The 13,452-nt window shown below is 41.8% G+C and overlaps 1 protein-coding gene across 3 annotated transcripts in view; it reads left to right on the forward strand.

Annotated features, from left to right (window-relative positions):
* Positions 1 to 13,452, forward strand: part of MAML1 (mastermind like transcriptional coactivator 1) — a 244,656-nt gene that overhangs the window by 26,760 nt on the left and 204,444 nt on the right. For 2 of the 3 annotated variants that reach the window (XM_069199502.1, XM_069199503.1), the window contains exon 2: positions 4,987 to 6,414. In XM_069199502.1, coding sequence (XP_069055603.1) covers positions 4,987 to 6,414 — 1,428 coding nt within the window. Of the gene's footprint in view, positions 1 to 4,507; positions 4,578 to 4,986; positions 6,415 to 13,452 lie in introns of those variants that run through there. The other variant, XM_069199504.1, reaches the window with a different exon arrangement.

Genomic DNA, 13,452 nt, shown 5'->3' on the forward strand with positions numbered 1-13,452 from the left:
CACCTGCAGTATTTAGCCCACAGTCACCATGTCATTTATATAAAATATGTATTTATTATAGTGCTTATTGCCCCTTGGAGATGCTGGAGCATACATGGGTGTATAGCAAGGTGTTTTGTGGGAGCAGTAGAGCTGTCCCGGGCACTTGCCTTGCCAGCCTTATACCCAGACCCCATGTGGTCTCCGTCTTTCACCTTTTCTGTACTTGTGACTAACCCACATTCATTTAATTGCAGTCCACAGGTGTTATCTAAATGTTGCCGGAGTACAGTAAAGATGTATTTCAGTCCTTTTTGTTTACACATTCTTTCAGTAACATTTATGTGCATACTATACAATGATAGGCCAGGCCATGCTGTCCAGTGACATATAATACTTTACAGTGACGGGCAGTAAGTACCATACCATATGCTACCATACCATGCAATGACAGGTCACACCATACCATACTGTGCCATGCCAGTACACACCATACCAGTCCACACCCTACTATACCATAACATAGTGATGTTCCACCCCATACCATACAGTGATAAACCGTGGCATACTACATGGATGCTAGTATTTCCAAAAACTATTCCTAATGGAAAATCAGTATAACCATAGTCAACAAGATTATGGGAAGCATGAAAATAAATAAGCACTGGCAAAGCCAACCTATACAACATTTTCGTGAGTCTTTTGGTTTCATCAATGTATCTCTTTTTTTGACATGGCTTTTGTGACACTTAATTGTTGTGGGAGCTGGCAGGCCCTCACCATTGTAACAAGCAAAGGCAAAAAGAAAAAACAAGTTTTTAGTCTCAAAATGCACACATTGCCACCAGTGGCGTAACAAAGGCCGTGCACCCCCCCTTCAGGAGGCCCCCTCAGCACCGCATCTGCACTGAGTGAATCTGGAGGGGGGGGGAAGGAGGGTACTCCATGTTCTTTGCAGGGGCCCCCTCTAGTTTTGTTATGCCACTGATTGCCATAGTAATTCCTAGCACCAAACATAATTACTTTGTGTGCCAATATGCTCCTTGTGGAACAGCAAATTGTGATCACTCACAGTAAAGTCAGCCGATAGATAGAGAGGGAAATGGAAGTTTAATAAAAACAAAATGTCTTTGTTAATGCCAGACATAATTAGGGACCCAATTCTTTAAAAAAAAAAAAGTCACAAAAGTGCACCCATGGTATATGTCTTTGAATTAGTGGCTTTCGTGAATTCACAAGAACCAGTAGACCAGGAAATCGTACTCCTAGAAAATATTTGTGAACTGTATTTTAGCACGAGCAAATATATATGTGTAGGTTTCCTGATGTGAAAAGCTGTTGAGTGTTAACAAGTTCACGTTCTCTCCAACCACTTTTTTCCGATCCTGGAAAAACTTCTACTTCTGCTGTTTGTCAGGAGTAAATTACCAGCCTTTCCCATTATGGGAAAAGATTAGAGAAGAGCTGGTGAAAATCCTTAAAACATGCAAGTTAGTATTTTTGCAGACTCAAAGGCATTCCAGCCCTGGAACTATTGCCTACTGCTTCCTCCAACCCCAGTATGTAGATCTGCGGAAAGGTGGCAAAATAAGGAAATTTCTATAGTAGGGATTGAAATGGCAAGTAATCAAACCCTACTATAGTAGTAGTACTGGCATAAACAGAGAGGCCGTTATCAGAGCTCTTACATAATGAGTTTGTTGCCGCACTAAATGGCACCAAAGGGACAAGTAGATTTTTTTTTATAGGGCAAGTAGATTTAAGAAGCAACCTGTCCTATGGACAAGTAGATATTTTATTAAATTACACACCCCTGATATTGACAGGCAATAACATAACATACCAAACCATACTGTACAATATGATAAGCTGTTCCATATCAAACCTTGTCGTACCATTGCAAGCCATACCATGCCATACAATGACCGGTCGTACCGTACTATACAGTAACAGGCCCGTACTGTACAATACAATAAGCTACATTATAGCATATAAAACAATGGCAAGGCTAATTACCATACTACATGTACAATAACAGGGCATACCATTTGATACAGTGAAAGGCTTAACCATATTGTGTAATGACTGTCCATACACTAAATACCGTACTATACAGCAAATGGCCACGCCATTAATTTTTTTTTGAGAAAGCCAATAAATTGTGCATAGGTGAGAGCTGTTGGCTTTGCCAGTGCTGATTTTCTTAGTTTTTCTAGCTGTGTCATTGTCAGTTTTGCTCTGAATTTCTTTTTTCAAAGTCCTTTCTTTCACAGTAACATCACTGTGAACAGATACATCACTAGCAGTGGTCCATTTAGGGTCAGATGGGCCTGTCCTCCTCCTCCCTCTATACAACTTAGAGAAAAACCTTTAACAGAGTGTGAGGTATTCTGATAACGCCATACCCTTTCCCACAGATATTTTGGCAGGGGGACAATATAAAGGTATGTTTTCTTGCAGAGTTCCATAATATTTTTTATTTTTAAAACCGCATTTTATCTGATACAAAGTGTGTCCTATTGTCTAATACTAGTATTTTTGGATCACCTTCAATGCAAAAGATTTTTAGCAAAAATTCAGGAACATCATCTGTGGGTTGGACTGTTCAAGAACTAATTTTGAAAAGTATTCTGTCAAAACAATCAACTGTCTCATCATGTGAGAATTGCAGGGTCCAGGAAGGTCAGTCAAAACCTTTTTGATGTCCCACCAGGAAATCATGGATTCTTTGCTTAATGTTCAATGTATACAAGGTCCTAAACATTAATTACATTTATTAAAAAACTCAGCCACATTAACATCAATGGATGACCACCAGTAGTGAAGTTTGAGTAGTTTTTTTACTTGCTGTGTCACCCAGATGTCTACTATGAGCAATTCTGATTAGCTTTTCCCTGAATGAATCAAGTGCTACAAAATACATTCCTCGTTAACATGTTACCTTTCAGGCTCATTTACAAAACTCTGCCTTCTAACATCAATATTCCCTAAAGGGGCAACCATCAATTGGTTACTTTTTTAATTGATTTAACCATGCATCAGGCTCTAAAGCACTTTCCCATTCTTGCTACGTTACAACACCTTCAGTATTTTACTGCATCTACTACTGCAACCAGATACTCATGATCATCAAATGCAAACATATCATCAGAATTATTAAGTGGCACCCTGGATAAACTGACTACCCTTGTGTTTTCCTACTGGCTATATAGTTAATTTGAAAATTGAATTTCCTTAACTTGGAGATCAAACTTGCAGGTCTGGAAGAAGCTCTAATTGCTCCATGCCCATCTAGTTCTGTGGCTTATCAGTTTCTAAGTCAACATTTCTTGACCTAAAACTAAGTTTTAATTCTTTCTACGGGCCTCACACATACAAGTGCTTCTTTCTTGAACACAGTGACTGGTTCTCAGCGCTCGTGGGGACCTGGTGGGTAAAGGCAGAGACCAGGAGGGTGAAGGAGGGTACTAGGAGGCAGGAGGAGATAACTGAAAAAGCATTGCGGGGATTAGAGAATTTGTGAGCATGAGGTTATACTTGATTGTTTATATAAAGGTTGTTTTTAAAAATCTTGTTTTCTTGGTATTTTCAGAAGTTCTTGTATAGGAACAGGAGAAGGAAGAAAAGATATGAGAGGAAAGTGGAGACCAGGAAAAATAAGTACTAATTGCAAGAAGGAATAGTTAGCTAGAACTGGACTCTCCTACTCTATTTAGTAACCTGTTTTAGATCAGGCTTTAAACATTCCCAAAACATAATAGATTACCTTCCGCCTGTGAGACAGGTGGCAGGAAGCAGCAGTGGTTGTGGCTCAGGCAATGGTTGTAATGGAGTGCGCCTGATTCTTCCCAAACCTTGCCTATCCTAAAGTACTGCATAAGAGCTAGTTGATTGCACCCTTATTCAAGTGCTCTTGGTACACAATACCATCTGTGGGGGCCCTAAGCGCAATGCAATGAAACAGACATGAGCCTTTTTTGTAGATCCTGACGCTCTATGGGAAAGGTTGCACTGATGGAGAGACTGGCCCCCTCAAACCAGTGCACGGCCTCTCTGGGACGTGTCTGCCTAATGGACCTTCAGCACCTTGGTAATGCAGAGCTGATTTTGCTGCCTTTAGCGCCATCAGGCGGTTTAGACCTACATGTCTGATATATCATCCCTCTTCTCACTTTCTGTTAAGGTTTGGTACCTGGCTAACACCTGGGCGCATATGAGCTTCTACAGGGCTTTCTGAGAGTACTGCTCTTTACTAGATCAATTTTGGCCTTAAAGCATGTATGTAGTCCCAGTGGATTGTTCACTGAGGAGTTTTTGGGACCTTAAACCCTATCCTAGTAATAAAAATGGTGAATTTGTGTTAATAAATGTCATCTCAGTGAATGTAACTGCATAAGGGTAGACCTGTATTACAGATAGATGCCTTTACTACATAGTGTGTATTTTTGTCTCCCATCATTAAAGAAATTATGTTCTCAGAACATCACTTACTCTCTCTGTTTGACTTTTATCTGCTAAGGGTACCCTGGCTACTCTGATAGTCATGATAAATCCAGCAGCACTCTGCCTCTCATGTGGCCTTGAAATATAGCTCACTGGTAAGTATGTGAATCCATGCTGTGATTTGACATGATGTTACTCTTGTAAAAGTTGCTTGTTATCTAAACGTTGTGTTCTGCTTTTGTTTTATTTCTGTCACAGAACATTAGTTGTCAGGAAGTTTGCTCTTAGTGTAATCGTTTGAAGCTATGATCTCATTAATAAACATAGGTGACACTTAAACTTATAGGAAAAGATTTATACTTCAAACCTAACCAGGTTGCCCACACAAGTCCACATCTGAGTTATTCTGTTCATTTGAGCATGTTTTTATCAACTAATATACACCAATCTGTGAAGCTTTCCCGCATGTGTAGTACCTGTATAATTAGAAAGTGGTTTCTTTAAAGAGAGGTTTAATTATTAGTATTAGTAGACCTAATCCAAGTTTTACATCTTGTCTTGCAGCAGCTCCACGAGACAGTGAAAAGGAAACGGGACAATGCTTCCTCCCCTCAGAATGGAGACCAGTCTAATGGATATGGCGACCTGTTTTCAGTGCCTAAAAAGTTAAGAATTGAAGATGGGCTTGGTGGCAATAGTGGCTCCTCCAATGGCATGCTTCCAGTGTCCCCTATGCACTCGCTCGACAACAAACCACCTACTGCTGATGGCTTGCAGCTTAACGGTAATCATTCGATGGGAGTAGATGGAATCAACAAGAAGTGTCTTACTGATTCTAACCTCCAGCTGAACGGAAGTAATGACATGGAGGATGCTTTCCACATCCTGAGTAAAGATCTTAAGCAAGAACCAGTAGATGATCTTCCATGCATGCTTTCAGGCACTGGAAGTTCGATGTCGCAGAACAACTTGATGCCTGACCTAAACCTAAATGAACAGGAGTGGAAGGAGCTTATTGATGAACTCAACAGGTCTGTGCCTGATGAGGATATGAAGGATCTATTTAATGATGACTTTGGAGGGAAAAAGGATCCAGAAACCTCAACTCTGGCTCCACAAGCTCCGCTGACACAAGATATTCATATCAAGACTGAATTTTCTCCATCAGCCTTTGACCAAGAGCCAGTTGGGTCCCCGCAGGTTAGATCCACCTCCTCTGGTCCTAGCTTTATTGGTTCAACATCTGTGCCTGCTAGCAGGGTGTCCCCTGTTCTTGGTGGCTCCCAGGTAATGTTCCAGCCATCTAACCCGGCAGTGACTGAAAATCCCAACCAATCCATGATGCAGGTGCCTAAGCAGACTCAAAATGTCCAACGGCCATTACCTAGTGTGATGCTATCTGGACAGGTGACTGGAACCACCAAAGAGATGTCTTCATCACATCAGCTACAACAGATTGCAGCCAAGCAGAAGAGAGATCAGTTGATGCAAAACCAACAGGCACAGCAAGTTCATCAGTCCAATGCAGTGCCAAACTGGCAACAGCCCGGCCCATCTCGGAGCCCACTTGGGGTCACGTACAGCATGGACAAGCCCTCAAGCCCTTTGGTTTACCAGCAGGACTTCAATAACCAGAAACATATTGCTAACATGACAAGCAAGAGCTCCCCCAGAGCTACTGGGAACTACCTTCAGCAGAACCATGTTGGCATGCTGCCACATCAGCCAAACACTTTGAACTCAAATGCTGTAGCTGGGCAAAACTCAATGCTGGACTATGGCAACACCAAACCTCTCACTCACTACAAAGCAGATTGTGGGCCCGGAACCCAAGGACAGGCTCCCAACAAGGCAGCCATGTTGGCTTACATACAGCAGCAGCAGCAGCGTCCGCAGGCACAGGTGTCTCACATGACTGAAGAGCAAGCTCAAATGATCTTGATGAAACGCAAAGCTTTAATGACATGCAGGCCACTGGTGCCACACAGTCAGGTAAAGATTACCTTTTTGTTCCTCCTATGTCATAGCGGTAATGATTGGAACATTTTTATTCACATTTATATCACAAATTCATTAAATAGAGCAATACATTTGTAGCTCCAACACAATACGAAACCACTGCACTTTCCCAGTCGTGATGAGTAATCCCACTGCAGCTTGTTTCCCCCCTCCTCACAGCCATTATTACTTTCATAGTACCCCTTTAAATGTTAATCATCCCCCATTGGCCCCTCTGTCACACGATCTGCCTAAAGTAGAGGCTACATATATTGTATAGACATCAGTGTGAACGTTTATAATCTTGAACACAAAACCTTCACGTTGGACAACTTCCCATGCCTGTCAGATTACTCCTGACTATCAATAAATAGTTCAGTGTTGGCTGTACTCCCACATAGCTTCATAAATTGCATGTGTGCATGATCGTTCTTAGTTAATTTATTTTAAGTGCAGTCTGTCATTTTATCCTCCCACACTGTTGCAGCATTCACACCCCAACTCATAAACCTGTTATCTCAAGACATTACTCTCGGTTCCCCTCAATACATCAGATTTCCAGTCAGCCTGCCTAGGACGACTAATTGTTTTCTAGGACTTGGCAACAAAGTGATTGGCCTGTATTAGCGTCAAGTCAGTGAATTTGTGGATCATTTTTAGCTTTCTGTGGATAAGGACATAGCTCAAGTATGCAAATCTGAAGCAGTGGTTGATAGGTTCCACCAGTAATGTGAAAAATTAAAAAGAGCACATTTTCCCAGGCATGTTGTACAACTTTGACTCGCACACTCTGCAGCTAGAACGTTTTTCTGGGTGGGTGCAATAAAGCCCACACTGTTAAGAGGTGAGATGCAAGTAATTACATTGTATTAATTGGAAGCACACATATCGAGATGCTTTGACTGTAATTTCTGCAACTGTCTACAGTTTTTACTAGCCCTAGATGATCTCTTCTAGACAGGGTTTCCACATGTCAGCTGCTTTCCTGTACAGTATCATAACTGTTTTTTTTCCCATTAGCCTGTATCAAGAGCGCTTGCAGTACACCCAGCACCCTTCCTCGAGTTTCACATCCCACTTCAGTCTGGCTAATTGGATCAGTAGTCTGTATGTTTAGAATAGACCAACTGATATTGTGTTAAACACTTATATTGTCAAACATCTTCAGCATTCTAAAATCAAATAAATAACTCTGTCTACCCGATAAACACTTGTAGCGACTCTGAGGATAGTCCACAATGGTATCGCTGCTACATATGCTACTCATTTTCCTCTTTGTGCAGTATTTCCAACAGTGTCTGACTATCATTAGCAGCCTTGCTAGAAGTTGTGCTAGAGATGTTGCTGGCATTCTTCAGGAGTGCCTCAGAGTTTACCAAAGTTCTTATATCTTTGTACAAGAAATCAGCTTTGTTAGTAGGTACTTCAGCAACACACCTCACCACATGCTGCAGTTAGCTACCAGATAATACATTTGAAATCTTGGACACTCAGACCACTCTCCAATGATTGTATGTGCAGCTTTCCCATAGCCACTCTCTTCTTACTTCCTTAAAGAATGTAGGATTGTACGTCACAGGAATATATAAGAAATAAAACAGTCAAGACAATAACCAACACTTCTGTCAAGGCTATCTGGCCGGTACCATAGATGAGAATTTCTTTCAGAACATAGTAGTTATGCAGCACACTTGAGGCTGTCTGCAGATTGTGCAGGATTAGGTTCTTATCTGTGTGGTATGATCTTAAACCAGGATTTCTAAATGTGTTATGCGCCCACAGTATGGACCCTGGGGCATGTTTCTGAGCTCAGCTGCACAAGCCCTCCACATAGGGAAGAGACATGAACTTGCCCAGTTAACATGCAGGCCTGATATAAATTGTAGATATGTATTACCTGTCCACCTCCCCCAAACTTGCCTCCCTCGATTGAATCTGCTGAGAGTTTCTATTCAGAGTCCTCAGTGTGAAGGTGATGCACTTAGTTTACAAAGATCTTGAGTCCATTTCAATCCTGAAAGGTGGCATTATCTTTAGGATCCATGATCAGCTTCATGAGTCGCTGTATCCATGCATTTCCCATACTTGTGAGCATTATGTCTAGGATTCTGTCATACCCCGGGCAAGTCAGTTCTCTAAATTCCCTTTAGAGGTAGATCAAGAATAGTGCAGAGGCCATCTCAGTCTCGAGACGTGTGATTAGATTTTCCACTGTTGGGGGGAGTTCAATATCGCATATACATATTCTTGCCAGGTCGGCGTGGTCCCTTTCCCCACCTTGTGCTAGTATCGATTGGAGCACCGCCACCAAGGGTTGCACCAATTGCCTCCCTCTAGAGGATCTCACAAATTTCCCTCATTGTTGTCCAGTTTGAGTGTGATTGCAAACATTTTATTCATGACCAACCTGCTTGTAGTGAAACTACTCCCTTATGTGCAGCCCATAATCTGATTTCAGTATCTTAAATGATTTGATTTCACCATTAAACATATGTTGTCTATCCACGCCTTGTACTCTCTTGCCAAACATGAGTAAAGTCAAGGTTTGCACAGATAAGTGTGAACAGAGATGAGAATGTAATGGAAGTCTTTGAACTGCCTAGTTTCTCAGAGTTGTCCGGTATAGGGGGAGTAGTAAAGTCTATCTGTATCTTTTCTTCCCACCATTGTAAACTCCACAAGGGAGCAACTTCGGCCAAGCTATCCACCATGCACTACAGCTTTTCCTTTTTCCCCCCACTTCACAAGGTTGTGTAACTGTGTAGCATGATAGTAATGTGCCCTGCTAATCCCCTGGAAAGTATGAATAACTGCTTGCAACAAGTTATTTTTTTATTTTATTTTTTTTAACTCCTCAACTGAGGGTTTAACGTCATCTGAAATAGTTTGAGGAGTTCAGCCTGGCTTGATAAAACAATTGTCCAAACAACAACAACAACAACAAATAGAGTATCTGTGGCAAGACAGTCCATTTTATTGTAGCCAGGCCAGGAATGTGGCCCTTCAACATATGGGCATGCAGTTCCTTATGTAACTGGAAGTAGTTGAGTGATAAGATTTGAGAGTCTGTGCTATATAGATTCTTAGGTCGGTCTGTGGCACCCACCTAAACAGAAAGTTACTGTGCAGAACCATCACATGTGACTTGGCTATATTTATTTTAACGTATGAAGCCAGCTGGTGCCTCTTTAATTCTGTCAGGCTGGAAAATAGTGAGTGCAGTGAGTCTGTAAGGGATACCATGACATCGCCGACAAACATTGTTAAATTTAATTCTGCCTTCCCAGTTTTTAAGTCTTTGTTAATGTGTGCATGTTCTGTGGAGGCCTCTAACGTGAAAAACAAACCTGTACGATGAGGGGGTACGCCTACCTCATTCCTCTGGAGACCTCGAAGTGTCTTGATTTTATAATGTTAACTTTGTTTGCTTTTGGACAGGCAGCGAGCAAAAAAACATTTCTAGAGCCATGAACTGAGGCTCGGCACTTTTGAATGTTGCTGTCACATATGACCAATCAATATAGTCAAATGCCTTTTTGGCATCCAGTGACTTCAAAATTGCTTTCTTGCATGGCTTTAGTACATTCTCCACCATGGATTATATTTTTTTCATATTATGTCTGTATTGCCTTTCTACTATAAACCTTTACTGATTTGTTTCTTTCAGAGCTGCTATCAGGAGTCACCAGCAGGTGGCCAAGATACCTATAAGCGGCTTTGCATCTGTGTTCAGAGGAGATAATGAGTGCTGTGAGCCACACTGCATAGGGTAGTTCCGGATTTTGGGATAACCATAAATATGGCTTCAGTCTTTGAGTCTGGAATTATTACTTGTCCCCCAGTGAAATTGAAGATGATTCAAAATAATGAGGCCATCACCCTGTAGACGGCTATATTGAAAAGGCACAGTAACCATTTGGATCCGGGGGCTTTCCCCACTTTCAGCTAACCAGTTCTCCTCCAACCCTCTCCTTCAACCCCCCCCCCCCCCCTCCACCCCACAATGACTCCTTTAATTGTGGTATGTGGGTTGAATACATCACTCTATCCATCAGTATTTTGAGAGTAGGTTGTTCTGGATGTACTCAGTCTCAATATATTTTGGAATTGATCCTTTAGTGCCTTATAGAAATAATTGAACTTGGTTGCAGTGTCATCATTGGTATCAGCTATTCCCCTTCTGTGTTTTGTAACTCCCTGACCATCTCTGTTGTATCCTCATCCCTTAATTGCACAGTTTTTATCCTGACCAGCTTATTGCTGGACATATTTTTGTTTGATTTGATGGAGTGTATTCAGCCTAAGTCCAGCACCTGTTTCCTTGGGGCTACAATTTGTAGCCACTCTCTGGAGGAGAGTGTTTATTTGTTCATGGCTTGCAGGTCATGTATCTAAAATTCTAAGCATGTTGTTTTTCTCCTAGTCGCCAGAGGCAGGCCACTGGTTCCATAAATATCCGCTGGAACCACTTTGAGAGTTTTCCATAGAATGGACATATTCATGCCCTCCACATAGTTTTCTATCATAATGTCTCTTACTACGTCGTTGATATCCTGTCTGAATACAGGATCACTAAGATGATTGACACCAGACTCCATGATACCTTACAAGCTTATAGGTGCGCATGTAAAGTAGGGGAGATTGTGTGATCCGATAAGGCTATGTGTCCTATAAGAATGTCTAGTATATTGCATCATACAGCCCTTGACCCACACCTCTAAATTAGAAAATGATCTAATCCTGCATATGTCTGGGTTTGCAGCATTGAAGAATGTAGTCTGTACCCCTGAGTGAAGGACCTTCCAACTATCTATTAGGCTTGTTGTGTGAAGTCATTTTTCGAATGCCTGTGAAAAAGCTCCTGCTCCATCAAATTGTTGGACTGACTTATCTGTGATTTTGACCATAACAAAATTTGAATCCCTTCACAGGAAACACTTTGCTCTCTACTATGTTCAGTTTTTAATATGTTGGATTTAGGGTAAGTCTTATGGTTTTCATTGGGAGCATAGATGGATTTATGTTGGAAGTGTATGCCCCCCATTCTTCATGTACTACACGTGTTGACATGCCAACTGTGGCTCCCACTATCTTGATCCTGCTGGTCACACTGTGTTCACACAAACTGGCTATTCCTGCCCTTTTGGTTTGGCTTGAGGGTAAGTGGTGCATAGGGAATCAACCATATTTCTTCCTGCCCCATTTCCATTTCAGTAGAGATCTCTTTGGTAGTAGGCATAGGCTGCCCTGCACCTCCGTCTGCTGAGTAATCCACTGCTAAGCGATTGTTCAGCCAAATTAAGTCCTTTACATTTAAATGATTATTTTCTGCTTGGCAAAGGGTCAGTGTTCTAGAGCTGTGAAGCCGCCTTCTGCGATGACCCGGTTTGTAATTTCCTGGTTTAAGATGATGCGCATCTTTTCCCCTTTGGATGTTCCACCCGCTCCAACACAACACAACCCTTCCCCTTAAGGTAAACAACAAGCAAACTTAGTGATCACTCATAAACAGAAGTTGGAACAAAATCAGCCTTTCATTGTAGAAGGTTTGTGTAACTAGCCATAATCCCACTGCCCGCCTCACCAAATCCCCCAAGTAATCGTCCATCCACATTCTCAGTCTCGGAAGCAAAAAGGAGTACCTGTACTATAGTCTTTGGTGATGGGTTTTTAAGAAGCTGCTTCTACCACAGCCGATCCTGCTCCTCATTCAGTCTTGTTTGAACCACTCACTTCTTCACCTGCTGCAGTGTGCCTCATGTGGATTTTTCTATTTCAGCACTCTTGGGGAGTTACTGTCTTTCTGACAGTCTGTCACAGTGATCGCCAGGGTCTCCTCTCCTTGAGATGTTAATGCAGTCTCTTAGGTGTCAATCTGCTAAAGGGAGTATTTTCCACACATTCTCCTGGGAGGAGACTGCATGTTTCACCCTATCCCATGTGAAGAGCCAGAAAGGGTGTCCCCTTTGTTCCTAAATTTCTCTGAGCTTGAAGTCTGTGACCAATTTGAGCTCTCTCCTTTGTAAGTAGCTCTGGCTAGATCTTGGTAGAGCTGCAGCTCTTGCCCCACAAATGAGATCTTGTTTTGGAAAACATCCCTATGCCATATTTTCCTTTTTCTCATTGTAATAGTGGGCTCTGGTCAGAATGTGCTGTTTGTGATGAGGGGATGAACTTTTTCATCTGGTCCATAGATTTTACTCTTGAGTCTAGTCTAATCTATTTGGAAGTGGGGGGGTGATAAATACGTGCAGTGGAAGGTTCCTCCAGTTTGCCTTTGATTATCATGCAGCAAATTACGAGTGAACACCTGGAAATTCTAGCCTTCAGCATTTCGTGGGAGGCTTCCTGCATGTGTTTGTGTGTTTTGTTTTTGTGTTTTTTTTTGTATGTGTAAGAGGCACAGCTTCCATTGTTGCTGATTCTTTGTGACAGGGGTGTGGAATTTATTAAAATATCTACTTGTCCAGTGGACAGGTTGCTTCTCAAATCTACTTGTCCTGTAAAAAGATCTACTTGTCCCTTTGGTGCCATGTAGTGTGGCGACAAATTATGGCAGCAATCTCATTATGTAAGTGCTCTGATAATAGCCTCTCTGATTATGCCAGGGCTACTACCATAGTAGGGCTTGAATACTTGCAGTTTCAATCCCTACTGTAGCAATTTCCTTATTTTGCCACCTTTCTGCAGATCTGCATACTGAGGCTGGAGGAAGCAGTAAGCAATAGTTCTAGGGCTGGAATGCCTTTGAGTCTGCAAACCTACTAACCTGCATGTTTTAAAGATTTTTACCAGCTTCTCTCTAATATTTTCCCATAATAAGAAAGGTTGGACATTTACTCCTGACAATGGCAGAATTAGAACTTCTTCCAGGGTTGGGAAGAAAGTGGCTGGAGGGAAAATGAACTTGCAAATGCTCAATAGATTTTTACATGAGCAAATCTACACATCGTATTTACCCATGCTAAAATACAGTTCACAAATATTTTATAGGGTACGACATATACCATGGGCGCACTTTTGTGACTTTCT

The sequence above is a fragment of the Pleurodeles waltl genome, chromosome 7 (assembly GCF_031143425.1).
Source record: "Pleurodeles waltl isolate 20211129_DDA chromosome 7, aPleWal1.hap1.20221129, whole genome shotgun sequence".
NCBI lineage: Eukaryota > Metazoa > Chordata > Amphibia > Caudata > Salamandridae > Pleurodeles > Pleurodeles waltl.